This window comes from Rhipicephalus microplus, chromosome 3 (genome assembly GCF_043290135.1).
Source record: "Rhipicephalus microplus isolate Deutch F79 chromosome 3, USDA_Rmic, whole genome shotgun sequence".
Lineage (NCBI taxonomy): Eukaryota > Metazoa > Arthropoda > Arachnida > Ixodida > Ixodidae > Rhipicephalus > Rhipicephalus microplus.
The window spans coordinates 96,060,605-96,080,154 of record NC_134702.1 but is presented as its reverse complement, the minus strand read 5'-3'; the positions used below and the strand labels follow the sequence as shown (position 1 = coordinate 96,080,154).

The window sequence follows — 19,550 nt, the reverse complement described above, 5'->3', positions numbered from 1 at the left end:
GCAGATAACCAGCGGAGCGACTATTCTGAGAAACAAAGGCGAAATCAAGCCAATACTTAGCCGCTGTACCGTTTAGCAAGAAAAACGGCAGTGAGAAGAGTACTAAAGTTCAACGAAACAATGTGTGCACAGTCTATGCGAAACAAAGCCCCACATTACTTTCTCTCGCACCATAGGCTTACACGAGTTTAACCTACTCCACCTTTTCATTGCTTTTCTCCAGAGCTGGCGAGGGGAAGCTTGAACCAGGGGATCGTTGTGAAGTGATCTGGGACCACCAGCGGGGTTTCTGAATGGCCAAACAAGATGGTAGCATCAAGGCACTTCTTGGTGTCGCTGCACCCTTGTACCTGGCACCGCTATTGCTGATCAAGAGCCTGGTACCTTGCTTTCAACCTCTTACGTTCTGGCACCTGTTAAAGGTCTCGCATTTCACGCGATGGTCCTAGACAGAAACCACAGTTGCCTACTGACTTTAGAGAAGAACTCACTCAGTGATGGTGTTTGAAATTCCAAAGTTTTAAAAGAACAATGTTAAAGTATAAGCCATGTAGATCTTTTTTTGTTTATAAAACCATCTACATGACCTAAGTGATGTAGATTGGTAAATAAACAGCTGTCCTATTGCAAAGCGGCACTCTAATGCACCAACTTGCGTAGTATATACTACCGCCCAATGAAGTATATAGTAACGGCCCAATGAAGTCACCTTTACGTGATCATGGAAACACGGTTGAGGAATTCAATCTTCTCGAGGTCGGAGTTCTTCTAAAATGTGCTATTCCCGATATCGACGTTACGCGTTCTCCATGAGGTCACTTTTAGCCTGTCACCACGGAATATTTCAATGAAGTGTCCTTAGCAAGTATACTGCTTTCAATTGCACATTGCTCAGCTCCCATTGGACAAGTGCGTGTACACCTTGCCTTGTGTTCAAAGCGCTCGTTTTCATACTGTGGAGTTCGAGCCCTGGAAAATTTATTTCGTTTTATTCATCATTAATTTTTGTTCACGCGTGCTAGCTGTAGGTTAACAAGGTTTTTTGTTATTGAAGAGTGTTTTAGGAACACCCCCAACTTAACAGTTTCATAAGCACAGGGCTCAATTAAAAATATAAAGATCCAGTTAACGTGTAGGGCACAATTTGTGAAACTGGTTGGCCAATGGCGAATACACTGTTCGAATTTATAGAACAGCTTCGTAATGTCAGTCACTGCATGTCTCACTAAGCTTGCATCTGTTAGCAAACTGGCCACACACACACACACACACACACACACACACACACACACACACACACACACACACACACACACACACACACACACACACACACACACACACACACACACACACACACACACACACACACACACACACACACACACACACACACACACACACACACACACACACACACACACACACACACACACACACACACACACACACACACACACACACACACACACACACACACACACACACACACACACACACACACGCACGCACGCACGCACGCACACTCTTATAAAACGAATGGGAAACTGGTTGCGAATTCTGTAATCATGGTTGTAAACGCGTGCCACCCTTTAAATGTGGCGCACGTATCAAATCTTTCTACCCCGCCTCGCCCAGCAGTCATATGCAGCGTACGCTTTCACCAACGAGGTGACGACGATGCGAAAACAGTCGCGCTTTGTCAGCTGGATAGCGTGTTAGTCGCCGTTGACATATGGTCTTAGAGCAATATTGCGCAATGAGGCGATGAATGCGCGGCATGTGAAGTGCTTCACGCGCCGGCCGGTCGACATAAAAAAGCAACGCTTCCTCGTTCACATATTAGCTGCAATCATCGCTCAATTTGACAGTTCAGACGGGCTGGCACAGCTTGACTCCGTAACGGATGGCATTGAAAGGTTGCTTTTCGCGCCAAAGAAGAAGCACGGGTGCTACGTTCACACCCTGGCCAGCGGTAATGGCGTGTAGCCTTGCTTTCGTCACGTCAAGGTAAACACATACGAGCAGCTGCCTGCTTTGGTTTCGGTATTGACGCGTCGTTTATTGCTCATTTAAAATTATTGATGAATCTCTTGAAAAAATGAACCACCATAGCTGTTACAGATCTGCTTATGCTATTCGAAAGCGGCATCAGCCAAGTATGGTCGAAAAGACACCAGAGTCCTCTTTTGATGCTGCACAAAAGCGACTTTCATTAATAGGAATAAAACTTTGCCATTGAGAAATCTGTCAGTTACCCTTACTCAACGCAGGCGTTGCCTTCTGCCGTTATGCTGGTGGTTGTGCTCACAGTATTGGAGACCCTACCGCTTCCCGTCGTGTCCCTCGTACCATGGGTAGCCTCGGCCTTACTCGGTCGCTCTACGTCAGCCTACGAAGACGTCCTTGACAACAGTGGCACGGTGAGTCAGCAAGCTTATATCAGCAGCCAATGACTGTGATCGGAAATTGATATTATTTAGGCAACTTTTCAGTTAATAGGGGTGCTAAATATACTGCAGAAAGTTGCGGGGTTAGTTCGTTGATTTCCTTGTGAGCTTACGTTATGAAAAACAAATCTTGATAATAGGTGCCACGGGCCATGGCACTTGAATAATAGTGATGATAATCGAGTGAATATTCAATAAATCTTGATAATTAGTGCTAATGCAATAGTCCCATGGGCCGTGGAACAAGTGATGGAACTAAAGGAACTCAAAAAATGGGCTTGAGTTTGGCCTAGTCCCTGTGTAAAGGCTGACGGTAAACTTTAGCAGCAACAGTGAGTGGTGATATAGCGTTAATAACAGTAAGAATTCGCATTACACATACGTTCTCTGTGCTATATACGCAAGCCAGATGCTATTTGAAATGGCATGCGCTACGCAACTAATAACACATGCGAACACTATATACAAAATACACAACGCGACAAATTTTTTTAAAAACGAACATATTAGATAGCCGCCCCCGTGAAGGCACCGAGAGTCTATTTAAAGTTGTCCAGTTTGATAGCATAGGTATATTCAAGATAGCGAAAGACAATGTTGAGGAGATTTGAAATATAGCCTTTAGTACTTTATCGAACGCCTTTTCCTCGACATCCTTATAGCCAGAGAAAAATCAGGCCACGTTGAAAACCATAATGACAACTCTATGTGTTTTACATGTCCCCTTCGAAGAGTGCTTGATTCATTCGGTGTTTTGTGTGTTCAGGAACTGGTGTCTCTGACGGGTTTCCTGGTCGTCTATGTGATGGTGGACTCTACGCGGCTGTGGACGAAGCTGTCGACGCTGCTGCTGCGTTGGCAGGGCGCGCGATTGGCACCTCTCTTCGCGTCGCTCATGTTTGTCGCCTTCGCGGCGTCTCTCGTGCTGCCGGCAACATTCATCACCCTCCTGCTCGCTGCCTTCGTTTGTCGCCACTTGGAAAACATCAAGGCACGTGATCGCAGTTAATTAGGAAAAAAGCTGACGGAGAAGTATAAGTTTTGCTGCGTTTTTTTTGCTGTTCTATTGAGAAACACAAATGACATAATTTTGTGCAGGCCATGTTGTGGTAAAGATAACACCGGGTTTAGAAGAATTTAGAAGTGAAATTCAGAAATCAGCTTACTTTTTGAGCAATCTCTGTGGATTTCCTAGCATAGGCGCATGAACAGGAGAGGCGCGGGGCGGGGTGAAAGGAGGAGGGTGTGAGGCGAAAGAAGGAAGAACGCATAGCCATCCCCATACATTGACATGATAGGGAAAAGGGCGTTGCGAGAAACCTCCTCCCCTTCATGAAGGGGAACTCTGCGCACGCTTACCTTTCTTAGTGTCTTCGTGCCCAAATGAGGTGACTTTCGATTTCACCTTCTTGACCTTTCGGTGAACTAGCGAAATTCAACGGAACCGATTAGCAGTATACAGTGTCCACATGCTCTGTGTTGTAGATTAATACACCTTGTCTTCCTCGTTACTATTGATATGTGGGGTTTAACGTGCCAAGGCCACCATATGATTATGAGAGACGCTGTAGTAGAGGGCTCCGCAAATTTCGACCAACTGGGGTTGTTTAACGTGCACCGAATTCTGAGCACACGGGCCTACAGCATTTTTGCCTCCATCAAAAATGCAGACACCGTAGCCGGGGTTCAATTCCACGACCTGCAGATCAGCAGCCGAGTACATTAGCCACTAGAACGCCGTGGCGGGGCGTCCTCCTGGTTCCTAGCTTCCTGGTTGGCTCAATTGGTAGAGCGACTATATCGGGATGGCGTTGGTCACAGGCTTGACTTCTGGGCAGGGCGAATGTTTCGGCTACAAGGCATCTTTCCCGCATATATATATTCCACAGGGACTTCCATGTGGCTTCGTGAAACAAAATGAGTAGTTGTCACCTTCCCTTGCTTGATCCTTCCGCCACCTGACGGGATTCTCAGAGCCTAACTGCTGAGTAATGGTGGGTTACCGGGCGATGAGTGACATTTGGTGAAGCTTCGTCCAACCGAGTTTGGAGGCACCAGTGGGAAAAAGATGGGAAACGACAAAAGAAGGTAGACAAGAAAGGAATTCATCGCACTAACTTTAAACAGTACCCGCAGAAAAGCGGCGTAATATGGAGGATGTATTTGTACTAGCATTATCAGCCAGTGTGACTCAACACTCAAGGCATATGCGGCGGCATACGCAGTCGAGCAATCACTTAAGGTTTACGACATGTTCATACTACGCCATCCGAAAATTGAACTCAATGGTTCTGGCGTTAGGATTCATAACGAATACATACGATGTTGAGTATTACCCATGTTAAAAAAAATCGACGAAGAAGACCACGATTGGTTCGGCCTTCGATTCACTCGCTGCAGCAGCAACCCATGTTGTCGGGGTGCTGTTTATTCTAAATAAGCACCTTTTTCTACTCAACGGGAGGCTAGATTTTCTTCAAGTGGTGCCGAAAGCGATCGGAACAGAGAACTACTTCGATGACCCCAAGGTAACCGCCTCCCCGCCTACATATCGAATGCGCCGGCCTACAGCCAGCTGTTGAACGCGGGTACGTAATACGGAAGCTCTAAAACTCAAGCGTAAATTTGAGAGAGCTTCATTAACACGCCTTATTTACGAGGCAGAAGCAACGCTCACTCAAGAAAGCGTTATGGAAGAGGAGATTTGTGTTCCCAATGAACGCATCAACCAGCTTCACACCGACTTGAAGGCAACCGACTCCGACATCGTCCCTCTGCTGTCAACCATGGAAGCAGAGGTAGAGTTTGTCCGGTTTGTCGATTATAATGATCGAGCCACAACTATTTCAGCGAAAGTCTCGTATTAGATACGGGAGCTGCAAGGATCTTAGAACAGACCACTACCACCAGCATCTACTGAACCCGTGCAACGCACGCCCCAGCCCACCACCCAACTTTCAAAAATTGACTTCATGAAGTTCGATGGCCAACCGCCATCGCGGACGCTTTTTTGGGAACAGTTTAGTTAACTGATCCACAACAACGGTGGGCTCACCGACGTACACCTGCTTACCTACCTAAGTTTGGTTTATTGGGGACAAGGCATCAGCTATCGGGAGACTTCCAACAACTGCAAGCTGCTATAGTGAAGCCCTCGACATTTTCAAACAGCGCTTCGCCAAAACCAACGTCATCATTCAGGATCACATGCAGCGACTCATCAAAATGACCCGAGCAGTCCTCAAACAAGCTTCGAGGACTTCGATATCTTAACGACATGGTCCAATCCCAGACGCGTGCCCTCAAAACTCTCAAAGTATCGGAGGGCAATTACTCCATAATGTTATACTCTATCCTGCTGAAGTCACTTCCTTACGACATCATCCTCGAGTTCAACAAAATCATTGCTCGCCAACGTACAGAGCACACGGGCCAGCGAGGGCAGCACAGCGAGCACCAGAAGGCCAGCATTAAGTATTTACTGCTTTCCGTTCAAATGAAAGTTGAGGCTCGAGAGCAAAGAACTCTGCACGTTTCTGTAAGAGAAAGTGCGTCGAAAAGCCAAGGTAAAGATTCTCGTATAAGCACGACATCCTCTTCGCGACATCGATGAACCACGTGGTGTTTTACCTCATTCGGGAAACCAGCTTCACGGAAGATTGCCCACTTTTTTGTGTGTGTGACGCAAACAGCCATAACAAAGAGCAGTGCGACTGTCCGATTCTCCACGAGGAAAAAAAACGACTACTCAGTGCGGGTTGATGTTTCCGTAGTACATTGCGACATCATTTGGTAATAAATGACAGACGGAACTTTACATGTACAATGTGCAATCAAAACAATGTGCAAGCCTCGGTTCTTTAATTCGATTACCAGTCCCCAAATGTCGACAGCGCCGATGCAGCACATGATAGAAACTAGCAGCTGTAAACAGTGTGTGTTCCTTCAAACATAGAGTTTCCTAAAACTAACTAGAGGGGACTCTGGTGCTGCGATCGTTCAGTGACCATGGAAATTATGGGTAGTACACATATTTGCCTAGCCTTAGTACCTGCGGGCGGCGAATCGTACTTGCGGCTTCGTTTATTGCTGTGTTTTGGTTTTGTTTTGAAAGAAATTTTCAACCACTTTAAACTTTGTGACCCTATTTGAAAAGGTAAGTTTAAAAAATAGGGTGGTGAAGCGCAATTGTTGAACATTTGCTGATTTTTGTTTCGTGAGAAAATAACTTCAAGCCACACGAACACACACGAAGCCAAAAGCAGGCCAGAAGCACGAAGTTTAGACAAATGTTTGTACTAACCGTCATACCCATGCTCACTGAAGCACCATGCGTTGCAACTCCCATGGACACTTGCGCCAGAGTTCCCTCTAGTGTATATTAGGAAACTCTATGCCTTCAAACAGCTACTAAGCTTGGGCAGCCGGACAAGAAAACAAATGCCTTGGTTGAGTTTTATTCAATGGGGGCAGCCAGCGCAGTTTCGTGACGAAGCGACTGGCTGAACTGGCATTGTCGTTTATTCGGTCACAAAAGCCTTCAGTGTGCTATTTTGGAGGACGACATGACGAGAAGCCCTTCTCTCGTATGTTTGTTGCCCTGAGTACAGCGCATGGCTGCAAGTCACAGCAGATAGAAGCTGTCGTCACGGCGAAGATTAGTCACCAATTGATTCCACGACCGACTAGAGACCGAATCCAAGGACATTACTTCTCTGCCATCGACCAAGCTCAGAGCCCAAATGCTGTTGACATCTTGATCGGCAGTAACTATTACTGCTCATTTGTCACCGGAAACATCGATGATTTAGAAACCGGACTAAAGGCCGTCGAGACCTCTCTAGCCTGGACGTTACAATAACCAGCAGCCTCTTGCGCTACTGCAACGCATTGTAATGAGGTCATTCTACTCAAAGCAGCAGTGAACAACAATAAAACCACAGTAGAGAACAACAACGGCTTAGGAATCATCGAAATTATGTCCAAGAAATATAATGTGACCCGGAACTGAAACCGAGAAGCTGGTTGCCTCAATATAGTTACACATTTCGTCTTCGATATATCCATGTTATCTTGTTATGAAGTCTAAGCAGCCTCCGTACTTATCAAACAGGGGGAAGAAATGCAAAAATCACAGCATATCTGCAGAGTGATTGATGATATGTGGGGTGTAGCGTCCGTCCGTGCGTCTGTCTGTCTGTCTGTCTGTCTGTCCGCCCATCCAACAGTCCATTCGTCCATCCATCCATCCGTCTGTCTGTCTGTGCGCGTGTCTGTCCAACCTTCTGTCTTTCTGTTTGTCTGTAGATCCACTCGTCCGCTCCTGTAACACTAGAGCACACATTGGACGGACGGATGCCTCGCCTCACTCATCATCATTCACTCAGTGGATATGCTGGCTTCGCCGGATGGAAGGACAAGTACGATGGGAACACAACGGAGTACAGATGATGGTCGACGGTCGACGGCCGACGCTGCTCGACAAAGCCAGGTTTCGCCATAAGGATCTTCGCCCCCAAAAGCTTCAGGACTGGTAAGACATCCAGACACAGACATACTGTCTTTCAGTCCAGAAAACGCTAATGAAATACCTCTGCAAAACACCGCTAAAATATCGTTTATCCTACCGACGACATCTTGCTTGTGTTACATGTCATCACAAGTTGAATTGATTGATTGATTTGTAGGGTTTAACGTCCCAAAACCACCAGATGATTATGAGAGACGCCGTAGTGGAGGGCTCCGGAAATTTTGACCACCTGGGGTTCTTCAACGTGCACCCAAATCTGAGTACACGGGCCTACAACATTTCCGCCTCCATCGGAAATGCAGCCGCCACAGCCGGGATTTGATCCCGCGACCTGCGGGTCAGCAGCCGAGTACCTTAGCCACTAGACCACCGTGGCGGGGCATCACAAGTTGAAGTCTTCCCCAGTTAAAAGGAAGCGAAACTCCGGAAAACGGAATTCTTCTGACTTTCTAACAAGAAAAGCGTATGCCCGTGAATGAAAGTAGAAGTTGATCTGGTCGACGGGACTCGCACGGCTTAACTGTGAAGAGAGTGAGTGGCCACCACCTGGTATCTCTATCAACTATAACAGTGCTACAACTGGCTTACAACGACATGTTTCGAAGGTGAAGTGGTAAAGTGTGTTTCAGTGAGCCTTAAACGGAAAAGGCAATACGGATTGACAAGACAAGATCCTGGCCAGATGAATATATTGTCAAACAGGCCATTCCACATGTGTGCTCACCGCCAACATACCTTTTCGTGAGCATCGGCGCGAGGGGAGCTTGTTGGAAAAATATCGACGAAGAAGACGGTGATAAGCTTAGCCTCCGTTTCACGTGCTGCAGCAACAACCCAGGGAGTCGGGCTGCGGTTTATTGTAAATAAAAATGGCAGCATATCCACGGAGTGAATGATGGAGAGTGGGGCGAAGCATTCGTCCGTCCATGCGTCCGTCTGTGTGACCGTCCATGCGTCTGTTTGTGCGCCCGTCCCTGCGTTCTTTCATGCATCCGCCCCTGCGTCCGTTCATGCGTCGATCCATGCATCTGTTTGTGTGTCCGTTCGTTCATCTATTCAACACTCCAAGTCCCACCATCTCGCATCTTTTTATCATATATTCCCCATGTAGAAGCACCGCCATCCAGCGGACATTCCAAGGACTAAACGAGAGGTGGCACACGCACACTTTCTTACTGCTTGCGCTTTGGGTCCACTTGCCACCTTTAACCACCTCGAGTTCATGGTATATTCTAGTTCACTGTATTCATGGCACTGCGGCCAAACGCTCGCTAAACCTTTCGAAAACCAAGGAGGTTACGCCCAGCGAGTATAACGTAGCAACCTTTCCCTGTCAGATAGGGCTCAATTTACATGCCAATGGCTGCTAATGAGAAATGAGAGACAGGAGAATTCGGCTTTTACTTTCTTACGGCTTGCGCTTCGTATCTACTTCTCATTTTTAACCACCTTGAGTTCATTCATGGTATATACAAGTTCATTGTATTCATGGCACTGCGGCTCAACGCTCGCTAAACCTTTCTAAAGCTAAGGAGGTTACACCCAGCGAGTATAATGTAGCATCCCTTCCTTGTCCGATAGTGCTCAATGTACATGCCAATGGCTGCTAATGGGGATCGCAGCGTGCGCGTTGACTAAAAGCCGAATGCTCATGTCTCTCATTCCCCATTAGCAGCCATTGGCATGTACATTGAGCACTATTTTTTATTGTTATACAACGCACAGAAGAAATCTCTCACTGGCACCACCTTGGAGGTCAAGTGTTATACCTATTTCGGGTATGTGCCACTGGTGGTTACGTACGAGGGACGCCCAAGCCACGTCATAAGGAGCTTCGCCCCTAAAACCCCTTTTTCTACCCAACGAGAACCTCGTTTTTCTTCAGCATCAGTTAGTAAATGAACCAATGAACTGCCGTTATAACTAATGGGATTCTTTTCACTGAAGTATTGCGAGCCACAGGGTGGTTAAGGCAGCTTACAGGGCAATATCAACCACGCATTCCACTTCTGCAGCACGCGGAACACTAAGTTATCCCTTGGAGTACACCTGGGCACACTGGCGCTAACAAGCGAGCACCACTACCACACCTATGGTATTTACTGAAACGTGTCAATCAATCAATCAATCAATCAATCAATCAATCAATCAATCAATCAATCAATCAATCAATTAATCAATAAATCAATATCAATCAATCAATATGTCTGTCTGTGTGTGTGTCTGTCTGTCTGTCTGTCTGTCTGTCTGTCTGTCTGTCTGTGAATGCATCAATAAACTCGGCGGCCGTGTGGTGATTTTTTTCAATACTGCGGTTTTCTTGTGTGCTCTGCGAACGTGGTTCCAAATCACCAACTAGTCCAAGCAATCATTTTATCAAACAAACCAGGAAGTAAATAAATTTATTCACAAAGAAAACTGCTCTCTGTTTTGTTTTCACTTTCGTATTCTCTCAGGAAGACATAGCAGCGCTGCAGGGTCATGTAGACCTGCGACAAGCCCAGGCGCCTCCACGGGCACCACCTGCACGCCACAGCATGGACCGCACGAACGAGGACCATTTGAAGCCGCGGGATGGACAGTTGGTTACGCCCAGGTTCAGGACGGTGAGTGAAGTCCTGCCGGTGTTCGAGAGCGGGCCATCGGCGGCGCTAGTCCGCATCAACGACGTCGCCAGGCAAATGGTGACGGCGCTTCGCTCAGTGTCCACTGACTCACCCTGGTGGCTGCTTAAGCGATCAAAGAGGCGTTCCCAACTCGGCCATTTTCGCGATGTGCCTACCTCGTCCAACACCGATGGGATTCATGAGAGCGTCATTTCGACGGCGTCTGCTTTAGAGGTATAAACTTTAGCTTTAGATTTGGATCACTGTAGTCCGCAGAAGCGTGTTATTTAGGGTGTTGACTGGCGCAAAAACAACTCTAAGCTAGTTCAATTGAGTAGTTACATGTGCACATCTAGTTTTTTCCCGAGATGATGTGTAGGGTACAAATGATGAAGCGAAGCATTGAACCTGAACCAAAACGTTTCGCACATTGGTAATGTTGTGAAAATAGTTAGTTGAGTGCAGGGAGAAACAAATAGGAAGGGGTGGAGCATTTAGGGAATGGTGTTTCAGCTCCTCTCATGGAGAAATCTGGGAAGCGAAAAATTATACCTCACTTTGAGAGAGATTTTTTTGACGAGGTACTTGTGGTGCCAAACCTGAAATCCGGCATGTAACGGGTGTTCTCTCGCTCCACTCACGTCGCCTGAAAACTCCGTCTGAAGGCAGGTTACCCAAAGGTGGTGCTTCTTTTTACCTACATGCCGTAGGAAACAGACACGTGCCCTTTTTTACTTCCCAACTGCGTGTAAGGAAGGGTGGTTCTGCTGCACTAGCGTTGTGGCCTATTTGTTGGGCTAACTTTATCCGTCTACATCTTGAGTGAACGAGTAGTACCATTTTTGGTTCATGCCCATTTGTATAATGGACCGTAACTACATGATACAACGCGATGACGGGAGACACCGACAAGACTAACCATTAAGCTGCTTCACATCTGATAGCTTTATTCTAAGCCAGATTGTTCACCAGATTGAACGGGTCTGTGGTGGGTAAGGTTACTCCAGTTCGTGCGTACTGTGTCGTCAGCTGTTAACCTAAACGCCAACGATCTACATTGACATGGCGGTAAATGATATGACGTGTGCGTGCGAGAGGGGAGGAGTCGAGATTGGTTTGCTGGCAATGGGGATTACCGCAACCATTAAATTATGTTCTACAGTTTTGATGTTCTTGCTGGGAAGTATTCTGTAAGAAATACCAAGCACTCTCGGATTACTGAAATTTTTGAACATGGTTTTTAAAAAAGGACTAGTATTTGTGTAAAAAATTTGGCTGATAAGCGACACACTGCTCCGCTGGGTTGTCTGCTTCAGGAATGAAGCATCCATAACCTGTATTTCTTCGGCTTGTCAGTAGGGTTATTACGAGAGTGGACCAATGAGGGTCTAAACTACCAATGTATGGATGAGTATAAGGGTCGCGAATTTTCTATTCAGTAAATTGTTCATCTATTTTTAGATGGGCTATTGATTGAGTCTGTCTTGCTCGGTTTTATTCAGGTTCCCATACTAATAGTTAGCTGTCTGTTCAAATCTTGCATTATTCTTTTTAGCGCTTTCACTTGAAGCTGTTAGCGCCATCCCGATCATCGCACCACCCTCAGTTTCCGAGTGGAGCGCTTGGAGCACGCAGACGCAGCGGCCCTCAACACGAAGATGAAACGGAGAAGGGGACAACGTTGGTACCCCACGTCAGGTCTCTCTGGTCAATCCGCCGCTCAATGTCTCGGCAGGTACTCTCTGGTTCCGACTCACTACACAATCCACTCGAACATTCACGAAGCGAGAGCATGGACGGTGCCACTGATTCGAAAGGGCTAGCGTCCCTCTCGAAATCGCAGATGACGATAACTTTTCCGCTTAGCAGCCAGCTACAACTGCACAGAACCGAGGACGGCCACTCGGGATCGTCAACGCCTCGTGACCACTGCTACACAAGAACTCGACCGAAGGAGGCGACGACCAAGACTTCGGCTGACAAGTCGCGACGCTCGAGGCTCCTGAAATCTCAGGGGTTGCCCACTTTGCTTATCACGTGCGTCGGTGGTAGGACGGCAGGACGCCAATCCAAGGGCTGCCCGCCTCGCACGTTACCATCGAGAAGAGCTGACAGTGCATCTGATTTCTTGGGTGACTCGTGGTTAATCCTGCACCCACCCCCATTTGCGTCACCCTCGGATTCTCCCGATGAGAGCGTAATCGAACAGAGTTGCACCGTGAGGAGCCGCACTCCGTCACCTCACGGAAGGTTTGCACCCTCGCCGAGGACCACTCCTCCGAAACAATCAGACGAGCAAGGTGGTAGCAGCTCTCAGTCCCCGAAAACCGGATACGACACGCTGTCTCCGAATCGGAGCAAAACAAACAGCGGCCAGCTGCCATCTTCGCCGTCAGGACCAGTGAGCACATGCCCCACGGTGAGCCGGGTGACATCGCCTAGTGGAGTTGCAAGCCCAGCGATCAGCGGGCTTAGGCTGGAAAATACAGGGTAAGTGAAAGCAACGCCGTTTTAAAAAACTGGTACAGAAGAGAAAAGCTGGAATTAACCGAAGCCACTTTTTTATTTATCGAAGCCAGCGATTGTCGATAGCACAATAGTTTTCGTATCGGGCACTCTCCAAAAGTGATTCCTCAGATGCATCACCAAACTAGAAATACGATTGCCGGTGGCGTCAACATAAGTGATGCAAACAATCATCATCACGAAATCAGTCAACATAAGGTGTCATCAGATGTTAAAGATTGCCACATTTTGTGTAGCCATCATGAACTCAGTTGGATAGTATGACTTCACATGATGGTGGTATTGTCATGGGGAAAAAGCTGGTCCGATTGCAGAGACACTTATAGACCGTGAAAGTGTGGTGCAGAACAGCTGCAATGAAATTTGAAGCAGGGTGAAAACATTTTACGCACATAAAGCATTTTTTGCATGGTGGTGGCGGCGTGCGGGGGGGGGGAGAGGTCCATACAGTTTAGAGATAAACAAGACACTTTTACTTTCGGGTCAGCGTACGCAAATGCCTAAGAGGCCACGTGACAGTTCTTATATAAATACATTTTCCTGATATAAGTTGTGCCTGTAGTGTAGCTATCGCCGAGCCCTTGCTCCTTTTGCCCTCATTCTCCATACAAAGTGCGATACTTCACCACATATAAGGTATAAGGATCACGCACAATATAGCCCTCAACCTTATTTTTGCTAGAGCAACACCACTCTATATTGATGCTAGGCAGATTATCCTGAATTCACATGATCCCATAATTTATAGTACTTGTTTTGTTGGTGCAGCGTCTTCAGATCATACAGTAGCGTACGATCAGGCCACAGTTGCTTCTCCCTGAGCAACGGCTCCGGCTCAACAGAGTTTGGCGCCCACCAAAAGAACGTCACAGTGAACAAGAATGTGTCGGGGGCTCCTAGAAAACAAGGTAAATACTAACATCAAATGCATTCAACCTCAAATGACATGTTCAAGGTGATTAACAGATGAATTTTTTTCTGACTATAAGTTTTCAGAAAAAAAAAGATGGAGTTTATTCTGGTTGACCTGTGATCAGAACCAGCGTCATTTTGTTTATTCAGACTCACTTGTACTAAGACTGAGGAAAACATAGCTTTACTGCATTTTTTCGGGCCCAAATTCATCAACATGTGACTCACCCGAACACACTGGAACATGCGATTTACGGCTCTACCTGGGTCTCTGGCAGTGTGAATGAATCGATTTATTAGTGAACTTACCGGCCTATGTTGCTATCAGTCATATGATGGTTCACAACTTGGTTCACTCTCTGCAAAAAAATTTCATAGTTGAGTATACGCACGTTTCAAGTCATAATATTTTTGTGTCTGCACGCGCTTTGGGCTAAGCTTTGATCTTTCGGCTTCGTGTGGCTACGTGTGACCTACCACCGATATGTCGCGACACTCACAAGTTCATGAAGCGTTCAGCAGTACCGTTTTACTACCATGACCTCTTTAGGCCCGACAGTCGAATTCAGCTCCGCAGGCTCACAATAAGTCGTTTTTTTGCCAAAACTACAATAAACAAAGACACAAGTGCGTTAGAAGGTGCAAACACGAGTTCTAGGTGATTCCACGTTCTGTAAATCATCGCCATGGCGACTAAGTGCTCACAGTACGAAATATTGTAGTGAAGTCTTTGTACCCTTTCATACTTGTTTGTTTTGTATGAAGACCTTATACCAAAAACCTAATTGAATTGATCAACTTAATTGATCAGTACCTTAGCCACTAGACCACCGTGGTGGATCTAATTAAAGGTGAACAAACCTTGACTGGGAAATCGATAAACACTGCTTATATGTAATAAAATGATTCGTCCTTTCTGTTTAATGGCTGACGGGGTGGCAACTACAACGTGGGCGATTTCACGCAATATAGCACCTCAATCTTGTCAGAGTTTGATGGTTATAGCGACAGACGAACTATATGAACTTCGATCACATGGATATTATGACATAATGTGAGCAAGTGATGCGAGCTCATGACATGTCTGACGACGTCATGACATGACGCACTCAGAGCCGTGGATTCTTCGGTACGCTATAAGGCCATCTCGATGGCTCTACTCAGATGAGTTTTCTTCCAATTTGATGTTAGTTTCGCGTTTTGTGGAAAAGCAATGTTATTTTGTTAAGGGAAACATTCAAAGAAATTAAGACATTGATATGTGCTGTCATATGTATTTATTCTATCCCTGCCTTATGTGCCACAATATAATACGTGAAGCTTTGAGTTCCAAAACCGAGATATGTTCATGAAAGATGCCACAGTAGAGGGCTCCACAACTTTCTATCATTAGGTGTTGTTCAACGTGGACTGGCATTGCACAGTACTTGGACTGCTACCATTTTGCCTTCATTGAAAGTGATCGCTAGAGCCAGAATTAAACCCTTGTTCTTCAGGCTGAGAACGTTAGCCACTGATCCTCCGCTCACCACAATGTTGAACATGTCCTATATAGCATGTTGTAGTGCGTACTGGGTATGCTATATGGCTAGAAAAGTGCATGGCATGCGTTGAAAACTTTTCGCATAACATTGCTACTAAAACATTGACCGGTAACGTCCACAAATTACTGTTGGTATGTGTGCTACAGCTTTGCGGTACTCAGACGCCCACATTCTTTTGCTTTCCAGAAATTCCTGCAATGGAACCAAGTGCCGAAGCCAGTGAGGCGTGAGTATGCTTCAGCCCCAACGCATTGCAATGAGAGTAGACTGTAAATGCTGGAATAGTTTGCATAGGATTGTACAGTGCGGTCCACTCTTATGGCGAATTACATTGGGAGAACAGGAGTAGAGGGGTTGTGCAGTGAGGAGGGGGGGAAGAACACTGAGTGCATGGCCACTCGAGCTGCCACTGGAAGACGCAATGCTTCCGGAGAGCAGGTGAGGGGGTTACAAGTCGGAAGAATCATACCATGCCATCATTAAAATCGATGGCCCTGCATTTTGTAAGACAGCGCCAAAATACGCCTAAATTATGTCGGTCACATGTTCGTTATCATAGAAATTCACATTTACGTAGTATTTTTGTGCAACAATGGATTTAAAAAAATTGGCCCCGTATCTGCATGTTACATTGCAAATGTCATCGAATGACGATAGTCTTGCGTCTGGAGAGAGTGAACAAAACGTTTACTTGATGTTCTGCGCTAGGAAAAAGGTGAATAACATTCGGAAGACACTGCGTTAGAGTGCCTCGACCGTGCATCGGAGGCGAACGAGCACATCAAGTCACGTTACACGTGAGACATGAGCGCTGTCTGGCAGTTATCTTGGAAACCGAAGCGTGCGCGCCCTCGCGCCGGTCTCGGAGGTGATAAGGTGTAGAACGCAAGGCGACGGGTATGTGTCACCACCGTGTCATCTTAGCAAAGCGTTGGAAACACTTGCCTTTTTTTGCAAGCGTTGCATGGTCAGCCCAACGTGATAAACGATACAGTCCTTACAAATACTTATGTATGCCTTTTCTAGTATAAAGGCACACATACAGAATATTGGCGTGTTGTTATAATGCCTCAGATATGCGCAATAATAGCTTTTTGTTTGACAATCGCACAAGCATGAACGCTGAGCCTTGAGCAATACTGGTGGGCGCTGCGGATGGGGTCGGCCATTTGGAGTATCGTTTGGCCACTTCAGTGCCGCCTTAAGTACCGTTAAGCGTGGAAAAATAGACAAAAAAAAACAGGCAGACCGAAATTTTTGCATTGAAGATCCCCAAGAACGACTATCATCTTTAAAAACATGGCTGCATACTTTCCTAGCCATCATCCAGCCACTCGTACGAACGGCTAACATCAGTGGCACGAATCGTGAAACTCTACGAGTGGTGCCACTCATGGCGTCAAACATCGTTGCTACCCTTCCCGCCGCGCAGGTTGGCTGATGTAAAATAATAGAAAACACGGCGTCTATTGCCCTTTTTTAGGAGAAAGCAATACAAACTGCTCCTTGCTGCTTTCCGTGCAGCAACAGAGCTCTTGCTCAGCCACTGGATGCCGGTGCTCCTACTCCTGTACCCCCAACACTTAAGTGCCCCGGCTTTAAAGTGAGCTCTTTCAGCGCGATTTTGAGTGCTCGTGTTCAACCATTGGATTTTGCTCTAGAGTGCCTAACACGGCGGAGCGCGGCTACAGTTTTTAGTACACTTTATCATAGAGTTTCCTAAAATTAAATAGAGGGGACTTTGGCGCTGCGATCGTTCAGCGACCACGTGAATGATGGCTAGTACACAGATTTGCTTAGTCTTCGTACTTTCTGTCGGCGAGCCGTACTTGTGGCTTCGTTAATTGCTGTGTTTCGGTTTTGTTTTGAAAAATTCAATCCTTTTGAACTTCGTAACCAAATTTGGAAAGGTAAGTCTAAAATAATAAGATGGTGAAGCGCAACCGCGGAACACCTGCTTGTACACCTGCTTGTAAGCCACACGAACACACACGGAGCCAAAAGCAGGGCAGAAGTACGAATATTAGACAAATGTGTGTACTACCCATCATTCCCATGCTCGCTGAAGCGCCGCGCGTTGCAGCTGCCATAGACACTAGCGCCAGAGTTCCCTCTAGCGTATATTAGGAAACTCTATGCACTCTATAGCGCGGCTCTGCTTCGGCGAGTGCCATTGCACCTTGCAAGACCGTGCATAAAATCGAAGCAGCTCTGGCGCACACGAGCACTCCAGATGGACTATGGTCAGGTACAAGAGCTGCGCTACAGCCAAGCAACATCTGCGCCACGCCAATAGTGGCTACTATAGTAAGCGGCGCACTCCTGCGCCGTAACCGACAATTCTAAGTACCAGTTGTGGGTCCATCTGCGCATGCGCTACTATGCTTCTATTCGCCGCCATGGTGGGTGCGGTGACACTGCGTGGAGCATGGCCACGCTGCACCGTCTTCGCCCTAAGAGTGGACGGCAGTATACTTTAAGACAACACTTTAAAACGAGACGTGGAACTAAACGCCGAAAACTATGTATACTAGGCGTGTTGATACATTATGATTGAACGTATACACTTCATCAGACAGAAGAGAGGGTGCAGAGCGCTGAACTCCCAGCAATGTATTTCTCAAAAAAATTTTCATGCAGCTACGCACTGTTGCAACAGCCTGTGTATAACTGTGTAGAAAAAGGATTTCCGAAAATGTGAATTTGCGGTTACCCAGCACATACAGGCGTATCCAGAAAGCGCTCATAGTGGGCGCTGCATACACGTCCATCATTGCCGAAGAGTGCGGATTCAAGGGGAGAACCAGGCTCATCATCAACGAATATTATGCCACGTACGTACATTTTACTCAACTGAACTTGTAGCAAGCGTGCACACTAGATCAAAGGAACTTCCTCACGACACTTTAGAGTCGATAGGAAATAAAAAACGCACACATGTTTAGATCTTGATTTTGGTATTTGCTTATTGTCAGCTTTTTGATCGATGATTGACACTATGAGAAAAATAAACATTGATAACATGAAGTATAAGCGTATTCTCTAACAGTCGTTAAGCGGCCGGTCGGCCGGTGACAGTAGGTAAGCGGTTGTGATAGGTGTGGCTTGTCATATACAGGGTGCTTCACCTAACTGGGGCCGAATGTTAAGAAACAAAGATAGACAATTCACGTGTTGAATCTGCACAATGTTGCTCTGTACAACACGAAGCTTTTTTCAGTCTGCTGAACGGCGTAATGCACAGAAGATGTCGCCGCTTTACTACTCCACGTCATGTGGCCGTCATGTGAAAGTTTTCATGTCTTGACACTAGGGTTTTTTTTCCACGTGATGACAACTCTCTAAATCATGACGGGCTCAATAAAAATTATATATTATTAAAATACGGGTTTCACCATTGAGTGCTTATCAGTCGTTACCGGGAACCAGTGAATGCATTCGGAAAATGTTTTCACAAACGCTTTTTGACGTTATAATGTCAACTGTTGTCGCGCAGTCAGAAGCAGCCGAGTCTGTCAAATACGGCGTCATTTTTGTTCTGCCTGGTTCCCGCCTCGCTGGTCTCGATCGTGCTTTTCTTGGCCTTTATATATTACTTCTACCTCAGAGAGGTGTAAGTATTTAGTAAGATAATACTGTTTATGATTATTTGCTATGTAATGATTAAGCATCGTGACATCGATGTCATGAGAAAAGTGCATGTGTGCTCGTATGGGGTGTAGTCTTTTAATCACACCCGCTTTGTAGTATTCATGAGGTAGTCCCCAGTTTCAAAGCCAGGTATGAAAATAAGTGATGTGAGATTGTGGGATGAAGCTCGTAAGATATGTCTGTTAATTATTAGTCGAAGTTTAAGAAGTGATAAGTTATCGTAAAATTACAACAGGACGAAAGTCAAATTGCAATTACTGGAAAGTCGAACCCACAAGCTTCCATTGGGAGGTGTGGCGTAGGAACAAATCAAAAGAGTGCAAGATGGGCG

The 19,550-nt window shown here is 46.3% G+C and overlaps 1 protein-coding gene across 1 annotated transcript; it reads left to right on the top strand.

Annotated features, from left to right (window-relative positions):
• The first annotated feature begins 293 nt into the window (after positions 1–293).
• Positions 294–15,525, top strand: LOC142802883 (uncharacterized). Its single transcript, XM_075887959.1, has 7 exons — positions 294–380; positions 2,274–2,423; positions 3,217–3,441; positions 10,437–10,820; positions 12,142–13,076; positions 13,881–14,020; positions 15,521–15,525. The coding sequence occupies exons 1-7, from the start codon at positions 294–296 to the stop codon at positions 15,523–15,525; spliced, it is 1,926 nt and encodes a 641-aa protein (XP_075744074.1).
• Positions 15,526–19,550: the final 4,025 nt, after the last annotated feature.